At 40.4% G+C, this 26,710-nt stretch overlaps 1 protein-coding gene across 3 annotated transcripts in view; it reads right to left on the reverse strand.

The window, feature by feature from the left end:
* slc4a11 (solute carrier family 4 member 11) overlaps nucleotides 1–26,710 on the reverse strand; it is a 90,990-nt gene that overhangs the window by 13,928 nt on the left and 50,352 nt on the right. For 2 of the 3 annotated variants that reach the window (XM_075447505.1, XM_075447502.1), the window contains exons 6-13: nucleotides 23,149–23,181; nucleotides 18,630–18,711; nucleotides 17,459–17,582; nucleotides 9,632–9,841; nucleotides 4,661–4,745; nucleotides 3,556–3,681; nucleotides 1,976–2,089; nucleotides 586–718 (exon numbers count right to left, since the gene is read on the reverse strand). In XM_075447505.1, the coding sequence (XP_075303620.1) occupies nucleotides 586–718; nucleotides 1,976–2,089; nucleotides 3,556–3,681; nucleotides 4,661–4,745; nucleotides 9,632–9,841; nucleotides 17,459–17,582; nucleotides 18,630–18,711; nucleotides 23,149–23,181 (907 nt within the window). The remainder of the gene's footprint in view (nucleotides 1–585; nucleotides 719–1,975; nucleotides 2,090–3,555; nucleotides 3,682–4,660; nucleotides 4,746–9,631; nucleotides 9,842–17,458; nucleotides 17,583–18,629; nucleotides 18,712–23,148; nucleotides 23,182–26,710) is intronic. The other variant, XM_075447504.1, reaches the window with a different exon arrangement.

Below are 26,710 nucleotides of genomic sequence, written 5' to 3' on the forward strand. Positions count from 1 at the left end.
ATGGTGTTATTGTTTTCCTTCTCTTTGTTATAGCATTACACATCTTTTCAAGTCGAATTTACTGAACAATGCTAAAGGCAAGAAATTCAAAATGTGCACATATTTTTTGGAAGAAGATATAAAATGTCTCCATTTGAAAATGCGATGTTGTCTTTGTACAATTTACAATTCAATAAAAAAGACTTAAATGATTTGCATGCAGCTGTGTTTCACTATTATTTCACAGTGTCACAGCTTTTTTGGAATTTTTTGGGGGGGAAATGAACAAATGTATACATTTCACGAAACACGGAGAGTTTCTAGCTCTCATTGGTTTGACTAAATATACTCAAGAAAGGGAACCAGAAGGCCACATCAGCAACTCTGTACTCTGAAAATCTGTCAGACAGAAGAAACCCTTTTTTTTGGGTACACTTGATAAGTGCCAGTGATTTTCTTTTCCTGCAGTCACAGTTGGAAACGTACAGCTTTTTGCTTTACAGAGAAAGAGCCGAGCCAGCAGAGAAAGAAAACGTAAAGGACTGATTTGATCAATTCTATTGTACTCAGATGAAAATGCTGAAGGGCCTCAAAAAAAAGAAATACCTTTTGAAGAGCTTCATCAGCAGACTGACGTTGAATATCCCTCCCAGAATGAGGAAGAGGCAGTTCCACAAACCAATGCAGGCATAGAAAGCTGGGAAATCCAAGTTGTAGTCATCGCAGATTCCTCTGATCACTGTGATCCAGGTTGCACATAGACAAATAAAACACACGGGCAGATGAAGAACATAAATTAAGTTTAAAAACATATTTAATGGCTGCCCTGTACTGACCAATACCTTTAGTTCAATCTTTAATGGGCAAAGTGGCACGAGTGGACTTACATCACTATGATTTTAGATGACAGAAATAAGTTGATTAAATGATTTAATTTTTTAAAAGTCACCACAATTTAACCAGTTCTGTTTGAGAAACTGTATGTGAGGAACCGACAATGAATTTGAAAGGAGGAGAACAATGGTGAATTAGTCAATCGACACATAAACTGACTGATAAAGAACAGTATTGATCATCTCTGTGGTCACAGATGCTTTTAGAAAGTAGCTTTGCCAGCACCGGGAAAAACTGAGGAAAAACTTCATTACAGATTTCTCTATCAGCTTTTGCAGAGATTGATTCATTTTCCCTACACAAAGAGAGTGAAAATGCATTTTATTCTATGGACTAAAGAATTGTAAAGGGTTTGTTAAAACCAAAACCATTTATGTGTAATCTTGAGCAGATTTCTTTGCAGATGAGTTGTGAATTGACAAACAAGTCATTATTCTGCTCAGACAGGATGCTGGAAATGTTCTACAATTATAGCCACGAGAATGCGCCTAGCACAGTTCTAACCTATGTACTTCAAAGATCATCACACCACAAAACCCAGCAACCAGCTTTGGTATTAAAACTACAACTTGGCATCAGGGTCGCTGCTTTCCTTCGTCCCTGCGTGATTCTGCAGCTTCCAGCCTTCGAAATCATTTAAATTCCAAGTAACAAACCCCCGCTGTTGGGCAAGAGCTAAACAGCAGCTTATGTGCTGTGTCACTCTGAACCCAATAAAAAGCTTACATATCCCTGTATGCAGTGAGAAAGTCACCTGACCTGTGGACTTGCTATACCACCTGTTACGTATCATCAGTGAGAAAAAAGAAAAAGCAAATAAAGTTTAGGTTCTCATCTCCTTGTCAAATTATTTTGGGGGGATATATACTTTTTGCTTGACTGCACTAGAAACACGGACACATGTCTGTGCAAACACTTTTTTACTCAAACAGTTCTGTTTTCTGACAAAAGCCAGAGCAGACCCGCACGGATGTGAGTGTCTCTTGATCTTACCACCCCCACCCACCCCTGCAGAGTCCAATTCAAATTGGCTGTCAACAGAACCTGTGAAAGATAAGCGCGTTGTGGTTGAGATTAGTTGAGCGACAGAGGGAAAGCCTACCACTGATGAAGATGGCAAGTGGAGCCGTGGTGAGAGGAATTACTAAAGGAGAGCCGGCGAACAATGAGTAGATGACCCCACCGATGCTCTGGCCGATGATAGTTTTCCGCACATCTGGGCAGAGAAGACACACACACAGAAAATGCAAGCAGAGGTCTTGATTAATATGTATAAATGCATTTGAGGTTGATTTTTAATTCACTGTCTGGATGGGAGATGTCACTATTAGGAAATGATCTGTTTCTTTTTCTGCATTATCAGCTTATTAAAGCTGCAGTCGGCAGGTTTTCAAAATTCCGAGTCTAAAGTCGGAAAATTCGAACTGATACAACTTTCAGGTCCCTCCTCCAACCTCTACCAAGCTCCGAATCGTGAGTTCACACCAAGCTGGGGCAGACTCACGTTTAGCAGCGTGTGCACAAGCTGTGATTGACAGGTAGGATTCCTCCACCCTAACTTGATTGGTTAAAAACAGCCGGGAGCGCTCGGTTTTTGCAAGCATGATTACAGGCTTCAGAGGGAGCTACAGATTTCGATATTTTTCCTAAACAGGCTATTTAATATTCTACTTCCAGAATCCCATGACAGTTCAAGCTAATATGACTAAAAAAAAGTTGCCGACCGCAGCTTTAAAGTACGTGTTATATTTCTCTACCCTTTAAATGAAAAGTCCACAGTTTATGATTATGCAAATGTAACAGAGAAAATAAACTAAACTGTGAGATGCAAGCTATGTTTACCCTAAAGTCCTTTCTCAGTGCACACATACTGGAGAGTTCGGGTTTGGGCATGAAAATAGTGTTTTTTCCAACAACGCAATGTATTGTATTGAGAGCCAAGAGAAAAAATTATCAAAGTGAAGAGGCAAGTGATAGATTTTTGGGTGGCAGCATTGACAATGTAGAAAATGGAATTATCAATTTAAAACAGCACACACACAAATAGTGGTGAATACCTAAGAACTGTGAAACTTGGGCATCTTTTAGCTAGTTGTTTTGGCCTTTCAGTGTGTGCTCATACTATGAACCAACGAGGGAAGAAAATAGTTAAATAGTCATATATATTTCTGAAAGTTGCTTTGGGATTCAAGCCACAACTGGAAATTGGAACTGGATTTCACAGTATATTTATAAGCAGTTTGAAAGGTGTATATGCCAGCTTGTTGCAAAATTACTCAATGTGTTGTCAAAAAAAAAGAAAAAAAAAAGGATATCTATATTGTCAAACATCATAAAGGCATCATAATGTCAATAAGATCCTTGAATTTGTTAGAAAGGGCTGACATATTAGTAATTCAATCAGCAATCAATATGCTCGTCATCAATTAAGAGCAACACTGAGGGAAAAAAAACATTACAGCACTTATAATTTGATATGAGCTAAGCTGGTTATGGACTGTGCAATAAACAAGGGATTTCTGTGTCAATAATGATTCTTTAAGTCAGCCGTTTTAAATCGTTGCTGTATACCGAACTGCTCACACTAGAACAAAAAAAAAAGAAAAGGGGAAAAAGTTTACCTCCTCAACCCAAGTTTGGAGAAAAGTGTTCATGTGTCTACATTTACGTGCACGCTCATACCAATCTCGCCACGGGTGCTCTCATCATTGAGGGAGCCGAAAGCGATTGCAGGGAGGAGGATGGCAATGTAGAGGAAGATAGCTGTGGTCATGTACTTCAGCAGGGTTTTATTACTGCCAACGACACCTGAGGGGAGACAAACACAAACACATGAGTCATATGCAGCTAATAATGAAGCGGAGGAGGTTCAGCGCTTTAATTTGAAAATGACAAAAGCATTAGCAGAATTCATCGTTCAGTAACCAGGGAGCATCCAGTGCACAGGGTGAAATGATTCTTGTGTGGCTTAGACTACGGACTGGCCCTTTAAAAATATGAGTCATTTGTTTTGTTTCTGTATAATCCATCATTCTGTAAGAGCAGTTACACAAATGATGGATAACTCATTTTGGAATAAAACACTTTAATTGGACTCTAATGTGATCACAATGATTTTCATCCTGTGACCTTCATAAGATGATCGTTATCTGATGAAGCTCACATGTCAGAAATATCTTGATTTTGTTACAGCTCAGCGAATGCATGTGGGGATTATGAAGAGAGAAAAGGCTAAAAGAGAGGCAGAGGAGAACAATTCAGCTTGAAACTCTCCTCCTTGCTGTTTGCGACTCTGCTCTTTTGTCTTTGGTCAGCACAATCGAACAGTCCCACTGAATCCATTAACATGTCTGCCATAAACGGCAACTAAAAATATTGAGCATTTTTCTCTTGCAGGAAAAACAAACAAAAAAAAAAAACCCCACTAAAGGTCAAGTTAATGTGCTCATTTATTTGACTGGACACAGAAAACCTTTCACACATATGAAGAGGGAGCATGATTTGATGACTCAATAAAACGACAGGCCTACTGCCGCGGCTAAAATGGCAATGTATAGCGCAATGGTTGTGGTTGATGACATGGGAAATTACAATAATAGTGCACATAAGGAAACATATGGGAGCAGTGAGACATTTAAGTCATTTTAGCAAGATACGGGACCCTGGACGCAGCGCAGATGCATGTGAGGCACAGGGTGAAAGATAAATGAGAAGCTGCCAGCGGCACCCCAGTGAGACATAATAAGGGAGATGATTCACTTTCTCCACAAGTCCATGTCCAGCCTACCATCTGTGAAGTCAGAGGGGTAGAAGGGCAGTCTGCGGCATAAGTCCTCATAAATCCCCCGGCCAGCTTTGAAGAAATCTTTACACTGTGGTGAGAAAGGGAAAAGGTTAGACTCTCTACGAGCCCACACAGAGGCAAAAGCCCAAACTAATGTAAAGGTAAGTTTTTCTTTATTTTTACAATTTTTTTACACTGTGGAACCAAGATGAAGACATCATAGACTATAAACGCTTCCAGAGTAAACAAAAACTGAAACCGCCCGGGGTGCTCACTTTAGATGGGAGTATTATATACCCAGACATTTCATGGAGTTACAGATGGTGTGTAGAAGCAGAATGTGTCTCCATCGGCACCACGTTGCCAGGACACCGGCGTACGAAGCCATGGGACCAACAAAGATGGGCAATGAAATACAATTCAAAAGATGGCAACTGTGACTCCTATTTTCTTATTTAATAATTTGTCTTTCACTTCTCTCTTGATTTACCTTCCATCTTCCACCCCGACATCTGTGGCAAGCACTGTAAAATGTTAACTTCTCTCATTTATACAGTGTGTAATAAGGCTAATAACCCACAGCTGATCCTGGCGCATCGAGTTCTGTTTTGCCCCCCGTCTAATACTCCAGTTACTCCACCTCCATTTTTGTTATACTCTGATATGCGATGGCACTGGCTAAATGTCGCTAACTCAGTTCTCCTCACACCAAAAGATCATTTCTCTCTGATGGATGGTATTTCTCATCATCCTTGTTCTATCTTAATCACTTCGATGCCTATCGGGCTCATTATTCTAAGGCTTTTGGATATCATTTGTGGATACATAGTTCATGTACTCATTCTTGCTTTGCTGCTCTTGCTTATGCTATGTCACTGCTGAAAAAAGCTGTTATTGTAGGACGTACACAAACATATTTTTACACCTAGTTCTTGGTACACGTTGAACTTAAAGTCAATAGGGTTGTTAACCTGCAAGTTGCACTTTAAAGTAACCTTTAGGTTTAGCTTTGCACTCTGTCAGCAACATCCTGACCAGCTCCATGAACGACTTACACCTGTTGAGAGAGATGGTGAGGTAGTCATCAGGGTCAGTTAAAATATTAAGAATTCAGAAAGTTTACTCTTTTTTTTTTTAAGTGCAGTAAAATAAAAATATCAAACACTGTGATAAAAGTATCTCTCACGAGGACTGCCCCAGGAGAGAAAGTTCCCTCTGCTGAAACACAGAGGTTTATTAGAGTTACCAGCCTCAGAAATGACCAATTAAGAGCACCTCTGATTAGAGCCAACACACTTCAAGTGGCTGACATATTCAAACATCAGCTCTAAGACTTAATTAACCGTGTGAATCAAGCTTTCGTGGTGGGACTGCTGCACAGAAACCTGCTCGGGGCCAAGAAACAGAAAGTTAAGGACATCCAATCCTCTAATCTTTGTGAGATGCAGATTGAGGTCGACAGTTCTGGTCTTACCGCCATACAGAGTGGAGGAGTAGTGAGGTAAGGAGCTGTGTGTGGAGTGGGAGAGATCATTATTAAATGTTTAGGTGGGATTATTAACCGTGTGGGGATCTAAATTGATGCCTTCCAAATAAACCTACATAAATTAATGATGTCTGTATCGATGAAGGCTGTTTTACTAAAGTTTCTATTTGGCTCTTTGGCATTTTGCTTATTCAGTCTGTCTTTATCTTTGGCCAAATGCATAAGCATGAAAAGCCCGAGGCTGCATCCAACTCCGAATGCTCGTATATTCTGTGCTCTGCTGTGGACAGTGACACGGTTAGATAAAACGCCCTATTGATGACTCAGCTAAGGCAGTGGTGATTCCACATGGGGCTCTCTGAAAGATCCCTTGAATCATCAGCGTTAATGAGGTAGCCCTCAAAAGTTGTGCAAGCCAAAACAAAGTAAGCGGAGCAGCAACAGAAAATAACTATGGGATTCAAAGGGAGACATAAAGTGCTTCTTAACAAAATGAGCTCTCAGGTTAGACCAGGCGGAGAGTAAATGTGAATCCTGATTAAGTTTATTAAATCGTCCAATTACCCTGTGTCTAACTTTCTTTGTAGAATATAGCTTTACACAGTTAAATGTTACGGGGCGATGTGCATGTAGGAAAATCTGGGAAAATCATTCCAGACTCATCTGTCATGTTAAAAAAGTCTTTTTGCAGAACAAAGCAATTTAGGTCAATATAAACAACATGAAAAGCAAACGACAGCATCAGCCTTTCTTCACTCTGGCTAATTTTATGAGGCCACACACGCTTGTTCAACAGAAAGTGTTCAACCATTAAATCCCTATACATCATGGAATCATTTATTATTACAAGGGAGCGTTGTGTGTGTGCATGTGTGTGTGTGTGCGTGTGTGTGTGTGTGTGTGTGTGTGTGTTTGTGAGGCCTGATCACCAGCTTTTTGGCTCAGGTTTGATAAACAAAAGTCTCATAGAGGAATTACTGTCCACCTGTTTACCATTCATTCTGAAGGGTCAATGGAGTGAGGCAATGGAAAGGAAAAACATGAAAACACACACACATACACACAGCAACCATTTTTTTCTTTACGTACAGGAGGGGGAATTGTTTTTTGTGCGTGGTCTGATATCAGTATTGGATGAAGCGGAAAGAAAACTCTTTTCCTGCATTTTTTCTGCACTGCCGGTGATTTAACCTGCTCTAACTAACCCCCTTTAAAATCCTCCCCCCTCATTTTCTGGAATTGTCTTTCTCTAAATATTCGTGCCAGTCTCCTTCACTGAGTGGCACTGAGCCTTTCAAGCCCTGGGAAAAACACCTAACAAAATCCTCAGCTATAAGAAAAAAAACACACGGGCGGAAATGTCTCGAAGCCATGTCCTGTCAAGGCAACATTAGGAGGTGATGGTGGTCCGTGGCACAGAGTAAAGCTGCTTTGGAGGTGTGCTCTTTATAATGTGTGTGTGTGTGTGTGTGTACGTGTGCACGCATGTGTAGCTAAGGGGTGGGAGGATTCTGACAGGACTGTGAGAGATGTAAGGTCATTTACCCACTGAGGAGGCCTGGCAGAAGTTGATGCTGATTGATTAGGGGGAGAAAAAGATGGAAGAGTGAAGCCAGTCGAGCAAGAAGGAGAGAGGAGGAGAGGAGGAGAGGAGGAGCGGTGGTGGAAGAGAGGGAGGGGGATTTAAGGGTGGGTTTAAGGAAGGACAGACAGAAATGGAATAGTTGAATAATATATTTTATGTGCATAGTCTCAGTTCTTAATAGAGCCCTGCAAAGCAATAATAAGAAAAAAAAAAAAACACATCTGAAAAATTGATGAGGGATGTGAGGATGAAAGGGACACGGAAAATACCTCAACTCTTACAGCGAGAAAAAACTGCCACCAGTCCTGGACAATTTTCTCAACTTATCAGGTTGTGATGTGAAAACGTGCCACTTCAAAATGTGTGGAAATGGGCCACCCTACAAAAAGAGGGAAAGGCTCGCTGCTGGAAAAAATATTGTGCAAGATCTGCCTTGATCACAAAACTGTAATTGGACCTTGGAAATCTTACCAATATGCACAAAACTTCAATTTTGCTTCAAAGCAGTTAATGGAAAATTGTTTGATTCAAATTTGCTCGCTGCAGCTTTTCTATAGGTTGCTTATGAAGCTCTGCCAGTGAATGGAAATAAGACTAACGATCTCATGCTCGGGCTGCATGGCCCTATTTCCCACCATTTCGGAGGAAAGACGATCAACACAATCGAGGTGATTTCATTGGCTCTTAAACAGTGGTCTTGTGCCGTTCTGTGAGAGTGCTTCGAAGGCAGGCGGTGTCGTGGTCTTGCGATCAAAGACGGCTTGTGACAGTTTCAGAAATTTAAGATTCTCATCTCGCAGTGTGTCTGATGGCTCATCCTACTTCAACCAACAGAAGTGTAGGTTGGAGGGGTGTGTTGGTCAACTCAACACTGGCACCTTCGTGTGAACACCTAAACAAAGCTGAACAGTGTAGACTGAAGCAAAATGAGAGATGGGACTAAAAAAAGCATATCTGGCCGCAGAAGTGTTGTCTGTGTGACGTGTTCTCTGGCTCATACGTGACCCCGCACATAAAGACACAGCATAGAAGGAAACAGAGAAGTAACTAGCACACCTGTGAGCACATTAATACGCAGCCGGAAATAAGCCAGTCATTTTGCAGTCCTCCGGCTCGTAAAACTAAAACTGAAGAATCTGTGTTGCTGTTTATAGTCGCAGCTTAATGCGATTGGGCAGATATCATCCCACAGTCTGGACACATTACACACGATGCCGTAGCCAAGATCATCAAATGCTTGTGGCACAGTGTAGCTTGCAGTAAATGTGTGCAGTTGCCTGAAAGCACACAAGTCAATCAACAAAAGAAGAGTTCAAATAAAGGAAACTTTGTGTTTTGAAATGATTAAATCAAAGAGCTCCCCTGAGGTTCTGTGGCATGAGTTGAGGATATCATGTTGTTTTTGGTGTTCTGTTTGCCAGATTTTCCATGCCAGGCTTCGTTAAGTTAATCTTTCTGTTTCACTGTCTCTTGTTTCACGTTGTCAGTTTGTTCCCTTGTTTGTTCACTTCTTCCCCAGACCCTAGTTTATTAATCACCACACCTGCCTTCTGCCCATCATAAGCTCTCTCAGCTGTTTTCCGTGCAGTGACAGTGCCTGAAGTATTTTCAAATTTTTTTGCAATAACGTTTTTTCAAGTCTACCTCCGGGCAGCTTTGTGCTGCGCTTTGGTCCTCCTACAACACACCCACAGGGCAACAGAAGAAGGCTGTTCAATAAAAATGCCCATGAAACATTTAAGAACTGGATTCCAAAATTCTTCCTTATTGCAAGTCTTGAAGTCTCGTTTTGCTGCTGCAGTAAACGACTGATAGAAGTTGTTGATGCCAGAGAACAATCGGAAGGGAAAATCTGACTTCATTTTCTGAGTGAGCACACATGCAAATAAAATCTCTCTCCCACCTTGAGAGGTTTGTGACTTCGAGGGTCGGTCTCCTCCTTTCCCAGAGCCGTGGGCTGCTGATTGGTTGCTGTAAGCTGATGCCTCTGGAACACCAAAGCCTCCTTAAACTCCTCCTGTGTCTTGGTCTCCAGCAGCTTCTGTCTGAAGGAGATGTCAGAAAACAGGGTGGCAAACGTCCGGCCCAGCTCCATCGCTGTCTTGGTGCTTTTCTATGGAAGAAACAGACGTGTTTGAACCTTCGAATATTAAAAGAGTCACGCCTCGTTTAATATGCTAAAATGCTTTTAGACCACTTCCAGGCCATGGAAGTTAAATTATGTTATGCCATAACTTTTTCAAATGGTAACAAATGACAAAAAAAAAAAGGATCCTTTTTAATGTTGCCTCAAAGAAATGAAAAAACGCAGAGAAACAGCTTTCTATTGCTTTTTCCTCAGTGCTGACATTAAAGGGTCAATCAATAAATTAAGATAACTGTATTTATTAGGAATTATTGGAATATCCTGCATACACTGTCTACTGGACAATTATTGTATAAACAGCTTCCCAAAGTTATAGAAAAAAAAGGTTTTGTGCTACAATAAGTTATTTCTTCTTGTTAGGTTTGGAAACAGTTTTTGTGTATTGGGTGAGTCAATAAATCCCACATTGGCCACAAGGCACAAAGTGCAGCACAGTGATGAGAATGTTGTCCTGGTAGACTCTGAGGCAGCACAGTGCCAGGGAAGCCTTGTCAGCCAGGTGGTGATGATACCAACATAGTCAGGCTCGGTGCGCAGCAGCAGCTGCAGTAAACATTAAAACTAAAGCCTTTAAGCTTTCCGGCAGTAGTAGCCGAATTTAAACCGGAGCTGAAAGAGCTGAGAGAAATGATCCTGATGAATCTGGAGGCTCTTCCTCTATAAAGGAACGTGATACAATACATTCAGTCAGGTTTAAGAGGAAGTCTTAAAGGAATAAGATACCAGAAGCGTCACTCCCAAGGATCAAATGCACATCCCCAACATTCTCTGAACAGTTTGTAGCTTGAGTCACACAGACAACAGCTGCAGACTGTGTATTACAGCACACACAGCGGATTTACAACAAAGACACGGTGCAATGGAGGTGTTTAGCAGAAGAGTTCTAAACATGTCAAGCAGCTCTGTGAAACTCCACGAAATGAAGCAAATGCTAAATATCACCATGTGCTGGCATTCAGCTTCGTGCTAATATTTGACAATTAGTAATGTAGCTAATTACTTCAGTCTCAACCAAAGTGTTGGACAAACCAACTTGCTAACAAACGGTGCCTTTCCTTGGACTACACAGCACCCATCGACACCCGAAAGTTACTGGTAATGTAAATACTTAAGCAAGGAAATGACAATCTTATTTCCAAACAGCACAATGTTCAAAATCACATATTTCTTTGGATTAAGCCTTGTTTTTGGTTTAAGCTTTTCTTGTGTGCAGATGCAGCAGCTGGCTTCTCACCTGCTTTTGCTACATTTCTGGTTTATTGAGCTTGTTTTTCAGCTTTTTGACTGGAGAAAGCACCACTTGTACTCATTTAAAAGCAGATATACTCTCATCAGTGTTGGAAAGGTTGTGCATGGATGGAATCAAAATCAAACCATCACTACATCTGCTGCAGTTAGCCAGCCAGGTCGGCCAAACACCACCTCACGTACAGATATGGTCCCAGAAAACAGAGAAGCCGGGATGCCAGTTCAGCAAAGTCAGGTTGTACCGGGAGCTTTTGTTCTATCGAGCCACCTTCTGGCAGATGTTCCTCTGGTGGATAAAGGGTGGATGAGTTGAGACTCAGACATCATCTGTGCACACATCTGTGCAGAGTCCTGCCTTCATCACAACTCAACGGGTGTAACGTGTTCCCTGCTGCCAACACGGGACTCCGAGGATGAATGGAGGACTCTGTGTTGGCATCTGTGATTTTTGGTGCTCAATGGCAGTCAAGGTTGATGGAAAAACCTCGCCAGATGTTAAGCTTTTTGATATCGGAATGTCAACAGTAAGATTTTGCCATCGTCTTCAGCGCTGTGGTTATTGCTGTCTGTTACATTTAGCTATATGCAAAAAAATGTTAAAATGGTGTGTCTGGTGACTTTGACCTGGCATGCCTTCCACCAGCATGCTAACCTGGACAACTTACTATCATGCTATTTTTTGCTGAAATGGTTTCAGCCTTGACACGAGAGATGTTATCTTTGGGTTAATGACTCAATCTTGACTAATAAACTGAATTGTAGGGAAAAAAACACATCCCAAGGCATTACTATTTGGGAATTATAGCACCCAGTACTGCATTTTTAATAGTTACCCTTTCCAATGCTCACTCCTGTCACCTCTCACATTTATTTTCTTGTTCTTGACTCCTCCCACCACCCAAACGTCCTACGTTAAACTTGAATTTGAACCAGTTAACATTTTCAAAATACATGACCAACTAAAGCTGCTACTCTCTTCTAAACCTTCTTTTTCTGGGTGCCATTCATCATCACAGCTCATCACTTGACTCCCTGTGCACTTGACTTCTGGGAAAAATGGAGAGACGCTAACTGACGTGCTAGCGTTCTACAAGGTATATCTAGTAACATTCAATAGATCTAAAGGGCACAAAGTATTTTTACTAAAAAAAAAAAAGCAAAACGGATAACTTGAATTGTTGTATAAATATAACCAGCAACACATCATGTCCAGTTGAATGAACAGAACATTAATAATTATTTCTGCCCAGAATAAAAGTATTATTTGTAAAGTTAAACAAGGACATTTTATAATAAATTGATTTCTATGATATTCCTGAGCTGTGTGGCATATCTGGCATCACATCGGCCATCTAGGTTGAAAGAAATCTGTAGTGCACTTACACTGATGGATCAGTAGGTGATAATGTATGGGATGATTCACTAATGTCCACTGAAGAGTCAACTATACCGTGTACTTCAGTATCAATGCATATGCATTAGGGGTGGGTATTGGCAAAGAAGTCACGATTCGATTCGAATCACGATTCACATGCCACGATGCGATTCTATCACGATGCATCACGATACTTGAATTATTGCGATGCATTGCGATATTTTCACTGAACATACTTAAAAAAAAAATACAGCCAATTACCAGTGGCTGACTGGCTGTGTATGATCTGGATAGTGTCTTCAATTGATACATAACTCAAAGCAAATCAATTCATAACTGTATTTATTGAAACAACTTTTGGAGGTATTGCCATTAAAACAAATATTACTGGACACAAATATTACTATTACTGGACACACTCATCACAAAAAGTGCATAGGATTTATAAAACTTAAAATAATAAAATAGGGATGATCAGTACAGACAAAAAAAGTCCATAGGCTTTATACAACTATAAAAAATATATACATATATTGCAAACATCCCTTGCAGCGAAATGCAACAATTGCATGTGTCCTATCATTAAAGCTGCAGTCTGCAACTCTTTTTCAAGCATAATGCCTGGAACTGTCTGGGGATTCTGAAAGTAGTACATTAAATACCCCAATACAAAAAAAAATGAGTTCTCTAGGTCCCCTATATGTCCCGCTAGGTCCCTCCAAAGCCAGCAGGTTTGTTTACAAAATTGCAGACCGGACCGGTAAAAGGTAACCAATCAGGTTATGAGCTGGGCTCTGCTGCCTGTCAATCACCGATTGTGCACGCACGATACAAGGTAGGCTCGTCCCCACGCTTATTTATCTGGACTATTGAACTTCATTACAGGCTAGTCTACTTACTGTGTCTTCCATGATCGCAAATGACAGGTGAGTTGATGAATGAGGAGTCGTGTAAGCGCATTTCTCATGTGTTTTGAAGGGGCGGGACAGGAAGTTGAATAACTTTTTATTTTTCGGTTAAAAAATAAGCATTTCTTGCATTTTGCGACTACGGAGGTCACCGTTTTCAACTTCAAGCGTTCTGATAGATCATGTAAACTCTTAAAATGCCAAAAAGTAGGACTTTACGTATGACAACAACAAATCTTGCAGACTGCAGCTTTAAAGGCATAAAAAAAAAAATTATTATTTTTTTTTTTTTTTAAATCTATACTTGGCGTCCAGAATCGATGCAGTAGATTGCGAAAATTATAATCGCGATGCATCGTCATGACGATTATTTTGCACACCCCTAATATGCATGGACTGTCCACAGTGATGACCACAATGCGTGAAAGAGCTGGACAGCTGCTTAGATCAGGCAATGGCCTCAGGGTATTTATAAAGCTCTAAAAGCTACATCAACTGACCTCTTCTCATGATGTATGTCAACAAGCTATACACCATGAGAATCTCATATATTCTAGAAATATTTCTCATAATATTAAACGCAGAACTTCAGAATACTAGGTATTCATATTTGCCTTCTGCCTCCTGTCACATCTTTCTTTCTCTTTTACCATCTCTGCTCTCATGTACGTTTTGAATGTTGTTCGTGTGTGCAAGCAAGACAATGCACTAATCTTGCCTAAAATGTTTCACTGAATGTTTTGTTAGTTTGTCTGCTTTAACTTTATGTATTTTGGAGATCTTAATCAATTCAATATTCCCACTTAAGATGCTTTTGGAGATGCACTGCAGCCCTGAAATTTTCCAAAGATTTCCCGGAGGGGTGGGATGTGAGAGTGCAAATGTCCGCCGCATTTGCTTCCAGTGCTTCCAAAGGTTCAGTCTAAGTGTGCGAGCTGGCAAAAGATGCAGCCTTACGCTCTTCATCTGACTTGCATGTTTCCTCCCTCCCTCGCATGGTTAAGTCTGGGGTTTTGAAAAAGTCTTTCTGGACGTGCTTCAAATAAAAAAAACAGGGATTTCCACTGCATACTTTTTGGATAATTTCCAGCGCACTCTAGACAGATGCAACCCTGAACTCTGTCCCCCTTTCTGGCAGCGAGAGGGCTTCTCCAGCACAGAATCTCCCTCTGTGAAGTGCGTGTGTGAACAGAAACTTTGCAATCTTTATGTGCTAAAATGGCTAAAGAGAATTTTGACAAGGGGTGTCCAATGTTGGATACCACTATGTGCTGTGAGCCACAGTGTATTGTACTCAGTCTTATACTCATATATATCATATTCACTAATTCACTAAGCAAGTCACGCTGCAGAGGTTGTTATTATCTTTTTTTCCCTTTGACCCCAGTATTTCATTACAATCCAATCAAAACTCCAGTGAATCTTGAATAAGTGAAGCTACCCTCATGCTCAGAGGGTGAACTGAAAATAAATTGTGAAATGAGTGAAAGATGAGGGAAATTTCATGAAGTTTCATGAGGTTAACTGGGAAAATGTGGATGTAGAGACTAAGTATGACTGTCATTCAAACAAGCACTAAGGCAGCAACTTACACTGGCAAAAATGTCTGTTATTCACACTCACTCTGGGTACAGAAAAGAAGAAGAAAAAAAAAAGCCACAATTGCTGTAAAGCTCGCTAAATGGTCTGGGAGGGAAACCATCCACCGAGTCACATGCTGGATTACATACATCTGCCAACCAAAGGAATTCCTTTTATCATGATCATCATGCCCCTTCAAAGAGTTTCTCTTGCAGAAGCAGTCACCATCCAGAATAATTGAGACATAATAATGCTTTTTGTTTACTTCGGGCTCAGATTAATGTCTCTGAAAATGCCATTAGTGGTTTCGATTGCTGCCTGCAACAGTAGCAAAAATAGGGCTGCAGGAACTAAAGGAAAGAACAAAAATAAATGAGGGTTCGTGGGAGAAAATGAGAGAGAGACCAGTCAAACAAAGGCATCCCTGACTGCCAGGGTGTCTACACCCCCTAGCACCACACCACCGGTGAAATTGGTGTGCTTGGGGAATAAAACACTAAAAGTGTAGCCGACATGAAGAAGTGCCCGTTTTTCAGTGAAAGGGGACTGAGGATGGGGTTTTCCATTTGGAGCAGGGCAACGATCAGAGCCATCTGGACACCAGATAGTGATGGGTCTGTGCATGCAGGTGCGCAGGTGTGTTGTTGAGCTGAAGGCTTAAGATGGGGTATCGGGGGATAGAAAGGTTGAATGGTTCAATAGGAGGTAGAAAGAGTCAACGTACCGATGGGAGCCGATGACCGACTCCATCAGCTACAGGAAAATAGAAGTCATCCACTCACTTTGATCCCAAAGGTCCTATACTAACAGGACACAAATGCTCGCACAAAAATATCAAGAGGCCACCACCACCGATTTTTAGTTTACACTTAGCATTGTAAGTGAGGGCATAGTCAATATAGAGATGTAGGTAAAAAAAAAAAGTTTAAAAGTAAAAGAGTAAAAATAAGTTTTACGCTGACTAGTGCATGAGATGGTTTTCAGACCTCTCAAAATAGATGCAATACAGTTTTCTATCATTTCTATTTATGAATCCATACACAACTGTCCACAATGACGAAGCAAAAACAAGTTTTCAGATGGTTTTGTCAAATTGTTGAATTAACTACTTGAGTAAGCCAATTCACATCGCCCTTCACAGTCTTTGTTGCAATTCTCTTTTCCATTGGCTCTTAATCTGAGGCTGGGCTAAAGGTGTCCACTTCACACAAAGTCTGCCATCAAGAAAAACATGACAATGGTTTTCAAGAAAGCTCTATGAAAGTCCTGGAGGAAATCTGAAAATGGCACAAATACTCTCCATCCAGCCTGGTTAAGCTTGGACAATTCTGCCAAGACAAATGGGACAATGGCGCAAAAAGTTTGTAAGATCTTTCAACAGAAAACTTGAGGCTGCCATTGCTGCCAAAGATTAGCCTAGCAAGCCAAACCCGTACAGCAAAAAGCTGTACAGGGGTCTAGTGACGCTGGATAGCAGTGTGGGCGGGATAAACGGCTGTCTGTCAAGTTCAACGCCACGCAATAGGATGGCGCAACAACCAATCAGAGCGATGAAGAAGTTTTACGTAGTCAACGCGACGGAATGTACATTGTGGTCAGTAGTCTATGGCCTGAAAAGCTGATTTCTCTTAAGCTCTAAACTCTGTAAACTTTAGCAACATTTGAAACATTTTCAGGCGAGAAAGTAGTCGTTTAGATCCCCAAGGTGTTGAAAATCTGACAAAATACCGGCTATTTACAATTTTGTTCCCACGAATTCGGCGCTGCTAAAGCTAGCCGCAGTGAGCAACGCACTTCCGGTTTGTCGTTTTGACTACTCTCGTCCCGTTAACGGAATTTGACCGTTCAAATGCCTTACCGGAGAGTTTTGTCAGCTCTGAGACGAAGATCGGCCCGCTGTCTTTGGTACATCATGCTCGCAATTGACTGGGGATTGCTCTCAGATGTAAGTTTACTTTGTTTCCCTATAAATCTAAAGAGAGTTTTTTTTAACCTCTCTCTGGAACTACACACTGAAACGTCGTACCTCTGTCGTCACTAGGTAGCCCGGCCTCCGACCCCGCTCCTCACGATTTGGTTGGCTCGATTAAGTTTTGATTTGGAACCTTGCAAAACAAGTGACTAGACTAGCCCCGGAGCAAATTCCATTTGCGGCCGCTAGGGGCGTCTAGATTTCTAGGCTAGCCAAAGATGCTATAACCAAGTAATAAGTGAGGGGTCTGCATAATTGTGAGCGACACGTGGTGTACTTTTGTGTTTCATTAGAAAAAAAAAAAAAAAAAAAAAAAAAATCAATGGATCTAATTTAAGACTAAACATGTGGAGAACTTCAATGTTTCTCACACACTGTACATTTGGAATCGATTTTTGAGGTTTTCACATCCCAGTTTGCAACAAATGAGGACGAAAGCAGTTAACTAGATAGAAGATAAAAACAGACATGAAACTGTAAACTTTGTGGTCGGCTGTTACCATTTTGGACGGGGCGAGTATCAGGATGACATAGCGGACTTCGCAGCAGTTCTCCCCCCAGTTTTGCGGCCTCTCCAGGCGGGAGATGCACACGTGACGTCTCTGGAGATGCTTCACGTTGCAGCTGGAGCGGAGAGGAAAGAGGAGAAGGTTTTACAAATGTCAGCGCGTCACCTCTCCAGCAGTGCCCTTCATTTCCATAGATTAACCTCTTTCTCTGCAGCAACAGTTAGACAGCATTGAAATGGGTTGCCTGCGCTTTTATTCACTTGCACACAATCCCACACGTGCTCACGAATCCACAACATGAAAATGTGTGCGTACCCACACAAATATACTGCAGAGGCATTCTCACAAAAAAAAAAAAAAAAAAAAAAAAATCACTAAATCTTTTCATCGTCTATTCCCGTTATTCCATATAAAAGTGTTTTCTGAGCTGAGGTCCTGATCACCAAGACATTTCATTTGTTTTTATCCTTCCAAATCATTACAGAAAAATTGAAGGTTTATGATGTTAGTATGGCTAGGTTGGATATCAGTACTTCACTGAGTAGATGTAGTGATTTTGGTTAAAAAGGTCTCATCAAGGTAAAGGAAAGGTTTGTGGTGATGCTGTAAAAACAAAAAACATGTCAGCACCGTCCATCACAGCCATTCAACAAGCCGCAGTCATTATCGGAGTCAGATGTTTTGGTGATCCGTTCATCCATGTCGAGCCTCTCCCTGTGTGGACTTCGTCACTCTAAGCATCACCTGACTTCCTTCTTTGCTCTCATCATAATTACTCTGGCAGAGAGACAAAGCCTTGTGACTTGAATCTAAATGTGTGGTCTCAGGACACTTGTTGAAATAATTGACGCTGTCTGTCTCATAATAACACTCTCTTTATTACATATGCTCCTCATTCGTAAATCCATTAGACTGATTAAGCTCACTGAAACTCATTTTTAAAAAATCTTTTTATGACTACTTCCTCATCTAATGCATTGCGTGCATTTAGAATTACAGCTAGAAATCCCGCTCACTCTTACAAAAATTGTAGTTTGGGTTAAATGATGAATTCAGAAACAATAAACAGCTAAAGAATTATCTAAAATAATTACAACTAAACCCTTGCATGTTCTCAAACACACACACACACACACACACACACACACACAGTGGTGCTCACAGAATGCAGAGCCAGGACTGCTGGTACTGGATCCCAGTGGCTGTGGCTGTCACTCCCTGGATCGTCTCAGACAGCAGGTGAACTGTAGGTGGAAGGTCAAACACAAGTTAGCTGAAGTCGACTTCATACTCAGTTGGATCCTCACACACTCTCATTTCCTGCTCCAAATTTGCATCTTCTTTTTTCTGTGTTGACCTAAATGGCACCAGCAATGTCTGTCATCCCTTCATGGCCGTGAGCTTTAACTCTGCAACTAAGATATACAGATGCATGTTAATTTCCACATTAAGGCAGAGTATTTTGGAGCATTAACGTGTCTAAAAATAAAATTGGGCTCTGACTTTTTCGACTAGCCGAACGATGCCAGTCAAATGCACATAATGTTCAATAGAAATCTAGCACCTCATCTGCCCTGCCAAGCTTCTCAATATGATGTCTACATCAGACGTATCTAATGAGCTCGCCTTCTGCTTTACACATTGATGTCAGGCTGCACTGTGTGCAAAAGCCAAACCATGACAAGCTAATAAGGGTGTCCATTCAACCTCAGAAAACACCAGCGCTCGTGTTCACAGATTTAAAAACACATTTCATTATGCTGACATGTTTACAGAGCACAAAAAATTAAACATGGGAAAGTAGGGGCACAGCTGAGGCCAGCTCATTGCTTCCTAACAAGAGGAATCTCCCTTCTGACTTCACACACTGAGAATGATGATTTTTTTTTGTGTTTTGAGGGATATTTTTCAGCAGGCTTACCTCTCCGGAAACCTCTCAATAAGATTCAGCCTGCTTTGTCTTGCAACAGCCTTTTCAACTCATTGGTAGTGAAAAAATGATGGGGTGGAAATGTTTTGTATCGTAAGCAGAAGGGACGATCATTTCCATATCATTCTGATTTTCCCTGCCAGTGATTTCTTTCTTTCTGTGTCTTTGTCTTTCTCTCCATCACTCTTCTTTTCTCTCCCACTGCCATGCCGTCTCATCAATAAAGTATCCTCCATTCATGCCAGAAAATGATGGGCGTCACCATGACAACAGTATCACAGTGCTCAAGGAGTGAGAGAGCCAGGAGAGGAGAATGAGTGGGGGGATACACGAGAAAGCGGGAGAAAAATAAAAGAGGAGGAGAATGTAGATAAAAAGTAAGGGGGGAAGAGAGAATGAAACGAAGTCAGCAAAGAAATAGAATGACAAGGAGGAAAAAAGCTGGCACGTGGTGTGAAAGAGTAAGGTGGGAGGAAAAAGAAAAGAGACAAATACAAGGAAATAGGCAGGAGAAGAGAACAAGAGGAAGGGAGCATGCGGAGAGAATTAAACTCAGGGAAAAACGTAAGCAAAAGAAACAGGGGCACAGACGGGCCGAGGGAATGAGGGGGAAAAAAAATGTATGTGACAATCAAAAAGGAAAACAAAAATGAGACAGGATGAAGAGAAGAGCCAGAGACATAAGGAGGAAAAGGGACAGAGAAATAGGGGAGATGGACTGGGATTCAATTCAATTAATAGCAGTAAGCCTGACAGCCATGTAATAATCAAAAACCATCCAATTTCTCATTGATGTCAGGGATGAGGAGAGGGGAGACGGGGAGGAAGAAAGACAGAAAAATACTAACAGAACAAAAGAAAGAGTAAACGATAAAGAGGGGATGGAACGAGGATGGGCAGGAAGAGATACAGGTTACACATGAGCTGCAGAAAAATGAAGAAAGAGACATGTGAATGTTGTGCTTTGCTAGGTCCTCTGTATGTCTCTAAATAACAAAGTAGGTGGCCAATGTTAAACCAAAAAAAGGGAAGCTACTATGAGGGATTTGTAGTCAGTGCTATTAAAAACTGAGCAAGTATGTGACATAATTAGAGTCCATGCTGGATAATTTGGAATATTACAAGTATAAAACCGAATAATGGAGCACAGATTTACGTAGAAAAGAGCACTGGGGTTGCTTTTTTTTGCATCTGCTACCTCTAAAATGATACATCATCAAAGCTGCTCGTCTACTCGCTGGTAAATAATTTACAATCACATTTATGGGGGCTTACAGGGCTCTATTTTTTTCTGAAAGTTGTGTTAAAGGGAACTGTTAGCTTATTAAGCACACTTGCATAAAAAGTAAAAGATTATAATGTTCAGTTTTTGTTGTAATTGTTAAAAAATGCGTTATATAACAACAGTAATGGAACAAGACATCTGAGTTTTACAGTTGAACTGTATTTATACTGAACTGTACATTTATACAAACTGAGTGGATAAAATAATAGAGAGCCTCGACAGTATAATGCAGGATAGTTCAACAGCACCATTAACCGCATACTTGAAAACTACCACAATGACTCCACGCTGCGTCAGAACGTTTGGACTAAAAACTGAACCGTATCACCTTGAGGAAGAAAAGGCTTTATTGTATAACGGTTGTGCTCATTAGCTTTGGCAAGGTGCAGCTAAAGAACTGGCAACTGAATGTACTTTGCAAAACACAAAACATATACAAAATTAGGTCAGATTACTACCCCCCACCACCTCCTGTTTCCTCACATATATAAATGGAAAGCACAATCCGGTGTTGCGCAGCCTTCGGTTTGCTCCGAAACCTCCTTCAAACATCTCCTTGTCAAGCTAACTATTAACTAATTAGCAAATCATTTTGAAAAGACATTTGGTAAATTAACATGAGCATTCATTAATAAATGGGCATGATCTAAGGCATGGGAATGTTTCGTTGCCGTGCTCAGCTAACAAGTTCAAACCTGACATGAATGTCAGGAGAAGATGTATTTGTGACTAATTGCTACTGTGATCAAGTCCGAGACTAATTAAGAAGCGTTCATTCTGTACTTGTCATTGAAGTGAAGATTTCTGCCTGATTTCATCAGCTTTTTGCTACAGTGCTGTTTTCACCCAGAAAAGAAACACATATAAACAAATATATACACATAAATAAATACACGTATACACATACATATATATATATATATATATATATATATATATATATGTATACACACATATGCTCACACAATGCATACCAAATGTGACAAACTTCAATAGAAAATTATGGGAAAAAAATGCGAGGAAGGCGAGACCGGAAGGAAGGACAGCTATCTTTGATGCTTTTGGATTCTTGGTGGTTTCTTAAACTGTTATCCACATGGTTTGGTTGGAGGGGAAAAAAAAAAAGACTGCAATGTCTGCAAATCAAATGTGATACTGTGTCACAAATACGCAAGAGACAAATCCATAAACATGCTAAACCAGTCAAATAGTGGAATGCTAACATTTCTCTCGGTTCCTGTGCCAGTTCATTATCAAACGCAGCAGAAAAACTGGCCGGGATGTGCAACTCCAAAAACACAGAGATTAGGAGTTTCTGTCAATGTGTAAAAAAGGGCTTCAAGCCCTTTAGGCAAGGACGCTCCTTCAGTTATGCCCAGACGTGTCAACAATAAAGCATCCCGATCCTATGCTGTGTGAAAGATTGACTGTGGTCTCACCCGTGGGTAGATGTGTCAGTAAACACACATGCACACACTCGTGAACGCACACAAAGCAAGATGATTGGTTTCCTGTCGGTGTGGAGGGCACTTTGAAGGAGGTGATTAAAACATGGGAGCGCCCCACACAGAAGTGGCAGATGAAACACTTACTGAAGGAATCATCACACGGCACACAAATGCTATGATGTCACATGGCGATGAGAGGGCCACTAGGACTGGGTCAATGGTGACTCCTTGTTATCTGGCGAGGTTTTCAGTTCTAATCTTCTAATTGCTTGAGGTAAAACATGGATATAGTGCCATACAGTAAGTAGGGCTGGGCGGTATATCAACTTGCTTCACTCGGTATGTAGCCTCTGCCCCATCTTTCCCCATGTGTTTGTCAGCAACAAGCTGACAAGCATTTAAATGCTGATATATAATATCCAACTGTATGTTTCTGTGGAAGGGTTCAATTAATTCATTCAATTACACTCTTTAAATCAAAGTGCTTTTGATATATGTGTGGCATTGAGTTAAAACTGTAAATTTAGCCTAATGTGTAAAAAAATACTGATATATATCATATATCTCCATTCAGCCTCGATATATCGGGATATGAGTTTTGGTTCATATCGCCCAGCCCGATCAATGGGTCAAATAAAAGAAAAAAAATCTTTATGATTGGAATTGTGTGCCTTTACTCTCAATCAAATAGATTGATTACATTTTTGCACTCAAACCCTCAATCAGAACCAGTGCTTTACAAAAAAATAAAAAATAAAATAAAAAATCTGATGACATCATTGGACAATGACTGGACAGGTCGTTGATTTGAGGGGGAGATGAAGAGGCACTGATATCTGTGACACTGGGACGTTAGCTAGTGTCTGTAATCATTTGATGACTCAATGAATCGACCCAGTCCTGAGCGTAGAGAGGAACACAATCGGCATACTGATGGTGATTGGTACAGAAGCGAACCACTGATTGCAGCCTCACTGGAGCTGATGCTGACATTTTCGTCCAAATTAGCACATCTTACCGTCATCAAAGAAAACGAAACTTTGTGACTTGTCTGCATGTGGAGAGGGAGGAAGAAAACCAAGAGGAGAGACAAGAGAATCAGTTCAGTTACCTTCTCTGATCAACAGGCAAGCAGTTTCTTAGATTTCTTTTAACAAACACTCAAGAAAATGACATTAAAATACAAACTGTGCCAATGCACACACTTTCTGGTTAACAGGCATGCACATACATATCTCTGCTGAACAGAAGCTTCATTTCCTGCCCTCCTTTACCTCATGTATATTAAATATAATTTTCCAGAGAAAATCCCTCAATGTCTTGTCTTTGTTGGGCACAGAGATATTATCTTGATTACTGTCTACAGGCTATTACCAAAAATGGGATTTTATCACTGTTAGAAGTTATGCATGCAGCTGGTCCAAAGGAACCTAAAGATGTCAGTAAAGGTATCAAGATGAGAAAAACATTTTTCATGTGATGCAGATCTAGATTTAATTTAATTTAGCATTGAAATCTGCAGAGAAAACTCACAAACCTTACAGTTAGGATAAATGTGATAAATGTAAATAAGGAGTCATGGCTGGCTGATTCAAAAACTGCGTGTGTCACACATTTCTATTACTGTGATGTTAATTGGTAGAAGATTACCTGATTCCAATCAGGTGTACACTTAGATGATTATTCCCTTCACCAGTTTAAGTAAAATCGGTTTAATATTTCTGTTTTGTACAATTTTGGAATCAAATAAGAAAAGAAGGAGCATACAAAAGCTTGGGTATCCATATGCTATGTAAGCCCAGTGGTCATTCAGTACCTGAAAGGTGACAACCCCGTAATCTACATTACATTAGTACATTTGTGCATTTATTTGGAATACAAGACCACAACATTTTGAGAACAAATGCCAAGCCATGCCTTTCTTCATTAACAGAAAAAAATATAAAACTACCCGATATCTCTTAACTAGAAGAAGCCACGCAACAAACCGCTGTCCCAAAACCTTCTGCAGCTTGTGTTTTGTTCTTCACGTTATCAAAGTTTTTTTTTCATGTTAATGGACAGACCATAACATCTGTTGTTGAGTGCAGAGGGATATAACATTAACAAATCGCAAGGACACCGGACACACCAGCAGGTTTGTAATGACACGTCTTCATTTTTTCAAATTGATAGTTGTCATCAGGTTAGTCCAAGAGGTTGCTCTTATTTTTGTTATTTGGCAACATGTAATGGTCCAGTTATATCTTAGAACCTTATGCCGGCACTTGGGGGCAGTCTCAGAAACATCTGAGGTTTCGAGTGCTCTTGGTTGTGTCGATGCTGTTGTTGATCCTTTTGCTTTGCTCTGCTGCGGAAAAGATAGTCGCAACTAGTCATCCATGATTTTTATATTTACTAATATGAGTTCTGCAAATGCTCCGTTTTCAAATCTTGTCACAACAATCAGCAGCCATGAGCTCCTCTTATAGCGTTTTTTCCATTGCATTTTCTAAAATTCGATCAAGGAACTCGATTGAACTAAACTCTTTTCTATTTTGCACTGCAGATGCATTCTCAGAATGGATGGGATCAGCGGTTTATCAATGTGGCAGGGGTGAAGCTGCAGTGACATGGAGACACAAACCTTCTTAATGTGTGTGCAATATTCATAAAACCGTAAGTCTGTTCAGTCAAAAGACTTGTCAGAAACAATAGAACTCCTTCCCTCTTTCTTTCACAGCCAGTCTGTTTAACCAAGATACTAAGTACAAAATAACCTTCAAATGTCAGTGATCTGACATGCATGCATGTAAATGTTTTTGGCAGACAGCTTGTGAGCCTGAATCTGAAAGCACTAATTTGCACAACTGCAGACTCAAATATTTCTGTTCAGAGTTACTAACCTATAAACATACAGTAACAATTCCAAAAAGGTTGGGACACTGTGCAAAATGAAAGTGAAACATTTTACTATCTTATGAAAAACATTTAAATGGCAACAACACATCTCACAAAGGTTCGGACAGGGGCAACAAAAGGCTGGAAAAGAAAGTGGTAATAAAAGGAAACAAGTGGAGCAACATGCTGCGAATAACTCGGCTGACTGGCAACAGATTACTAAACAATACATTATCCCAAACTTTGAGAAAAATAGCCAAACCCTTTCATTTCATATTCAGATTTATAAACACACAACGGTTTCTCAGTTTATTTGAGAAGGCAAAACAAACTAAGAACGCAGAAGGATAACGCAAACCAAATTAAAATTGAAACTGTGCAAGACTGATCAAAGGTGACGGCAATAAAGGCCAGAAATTATAGTACAGTCATCACAAATAGGGCTCACAATCATCAGCGCACATAGTGCAGGGAGATTTAGCTAAAAGCATCATAGAGGAAGAGAGGATAATAATATTTAACAAGACAATAGTGCTTCAAATCGACAATAAGTCATTCAGTGACTTAAGTACTACTGCATGGCCTGTCATATTCAGCATCCAAATCATTTATTGATGCTGTATGTTAAAGGGTGATGGTATTTTCTCTTTGACAGTAGTTTATATTATAGAAGGGGAAGTAAAATTATTATGCATGAGTTGCATCATCACCAGCAGCCCTGGTTGTTATTTCTCTGCACAATGCGTGGACTAATCTCCAATGCTGAATCCCAGGACAAAAGTGAAGCAAAAAAACAGCACATTGGCCTCTAAAAACCGACTCTTCTGTACAAGTTGGAGCAGGACTAATTATCTCTGTAGGCTTTCATCTTTTTCATTTCTGGAATTTCTCTCCTCTCTCAGTGCCTGTTTTAATCTCTGCCTGTTCTCTTTATCTCTCAGCTGTACAGTATTACACTCCAAATGAGCTGGTCCGTTCACCAGCTGTAATACTCCGCTGTGGTAGAGTGAATGTAGATATGGCAGAAATTAATACCTGAAGAGATAAGTCACGTTGATAACGTACTTGAGTGTAATATGTATTCCCCCAAGAACAGTCTTTGTTCCTTCCCCAGAGATATTTTTTCCCCCTCAGCATTGACACGAGTGTTTCACGTTTGAATCTGGGGACCTCACCAGCAATATGCAAATTCTGAGAGTGACTGAGGGGAATAGACTGGAAAACAGGATACCAAAGAGCAGGATTTCAAAATGAGAACGGCTTCCTTATTAAATAATTTCTCAGACCAAATTAAATTAAATAGCACTGAAATCCTCTGACGACTTGGAAAACAGATGTTGTGATGCTGATTTGAGAGTTTGGGCAAATTTCTTCATTATTTTTTCTGCACATACTGTAAACACCTCTGTAAATACACTTTACCGGCCATCTTATGTCTTCTATGTGAGGTAATATTCAAAGCGCAATATTTTGTGGTTCTTTTTGAAAGACGTTTTCATGGAAAATGAAAAGGCTACTTTGGTGTCGCTTTTAAGGTTTTAGATCATTTTTCAGAATTAAAAACAAAACTAATTTATTTACGGAATTTAAAAAAAACGAATGGAGCTTCTTTCAGGTTCAGTTTTTAGACATGGAGCCCATACCTGTCTCTTTTTTTGTGTGGACGGTATCCACAAAAACACACACAAAATACACAAAAA

Source organism: Odontesthes bonariensis, chromosome 17 (assembly GCF_027942865.1).
Source record: "Odontesthes bonariensis isolate fOdoBon6 chromosome 17, fOdoBon6.hap1, whole genome shotgun sequence".
NCBI classification, from domain to species: Eukaryota; Metazoa; Chordata; class Actinopteri; order Atheriniformes; family Atherinopsidae; genus Odontesthes; species Odontesthes bonariensis.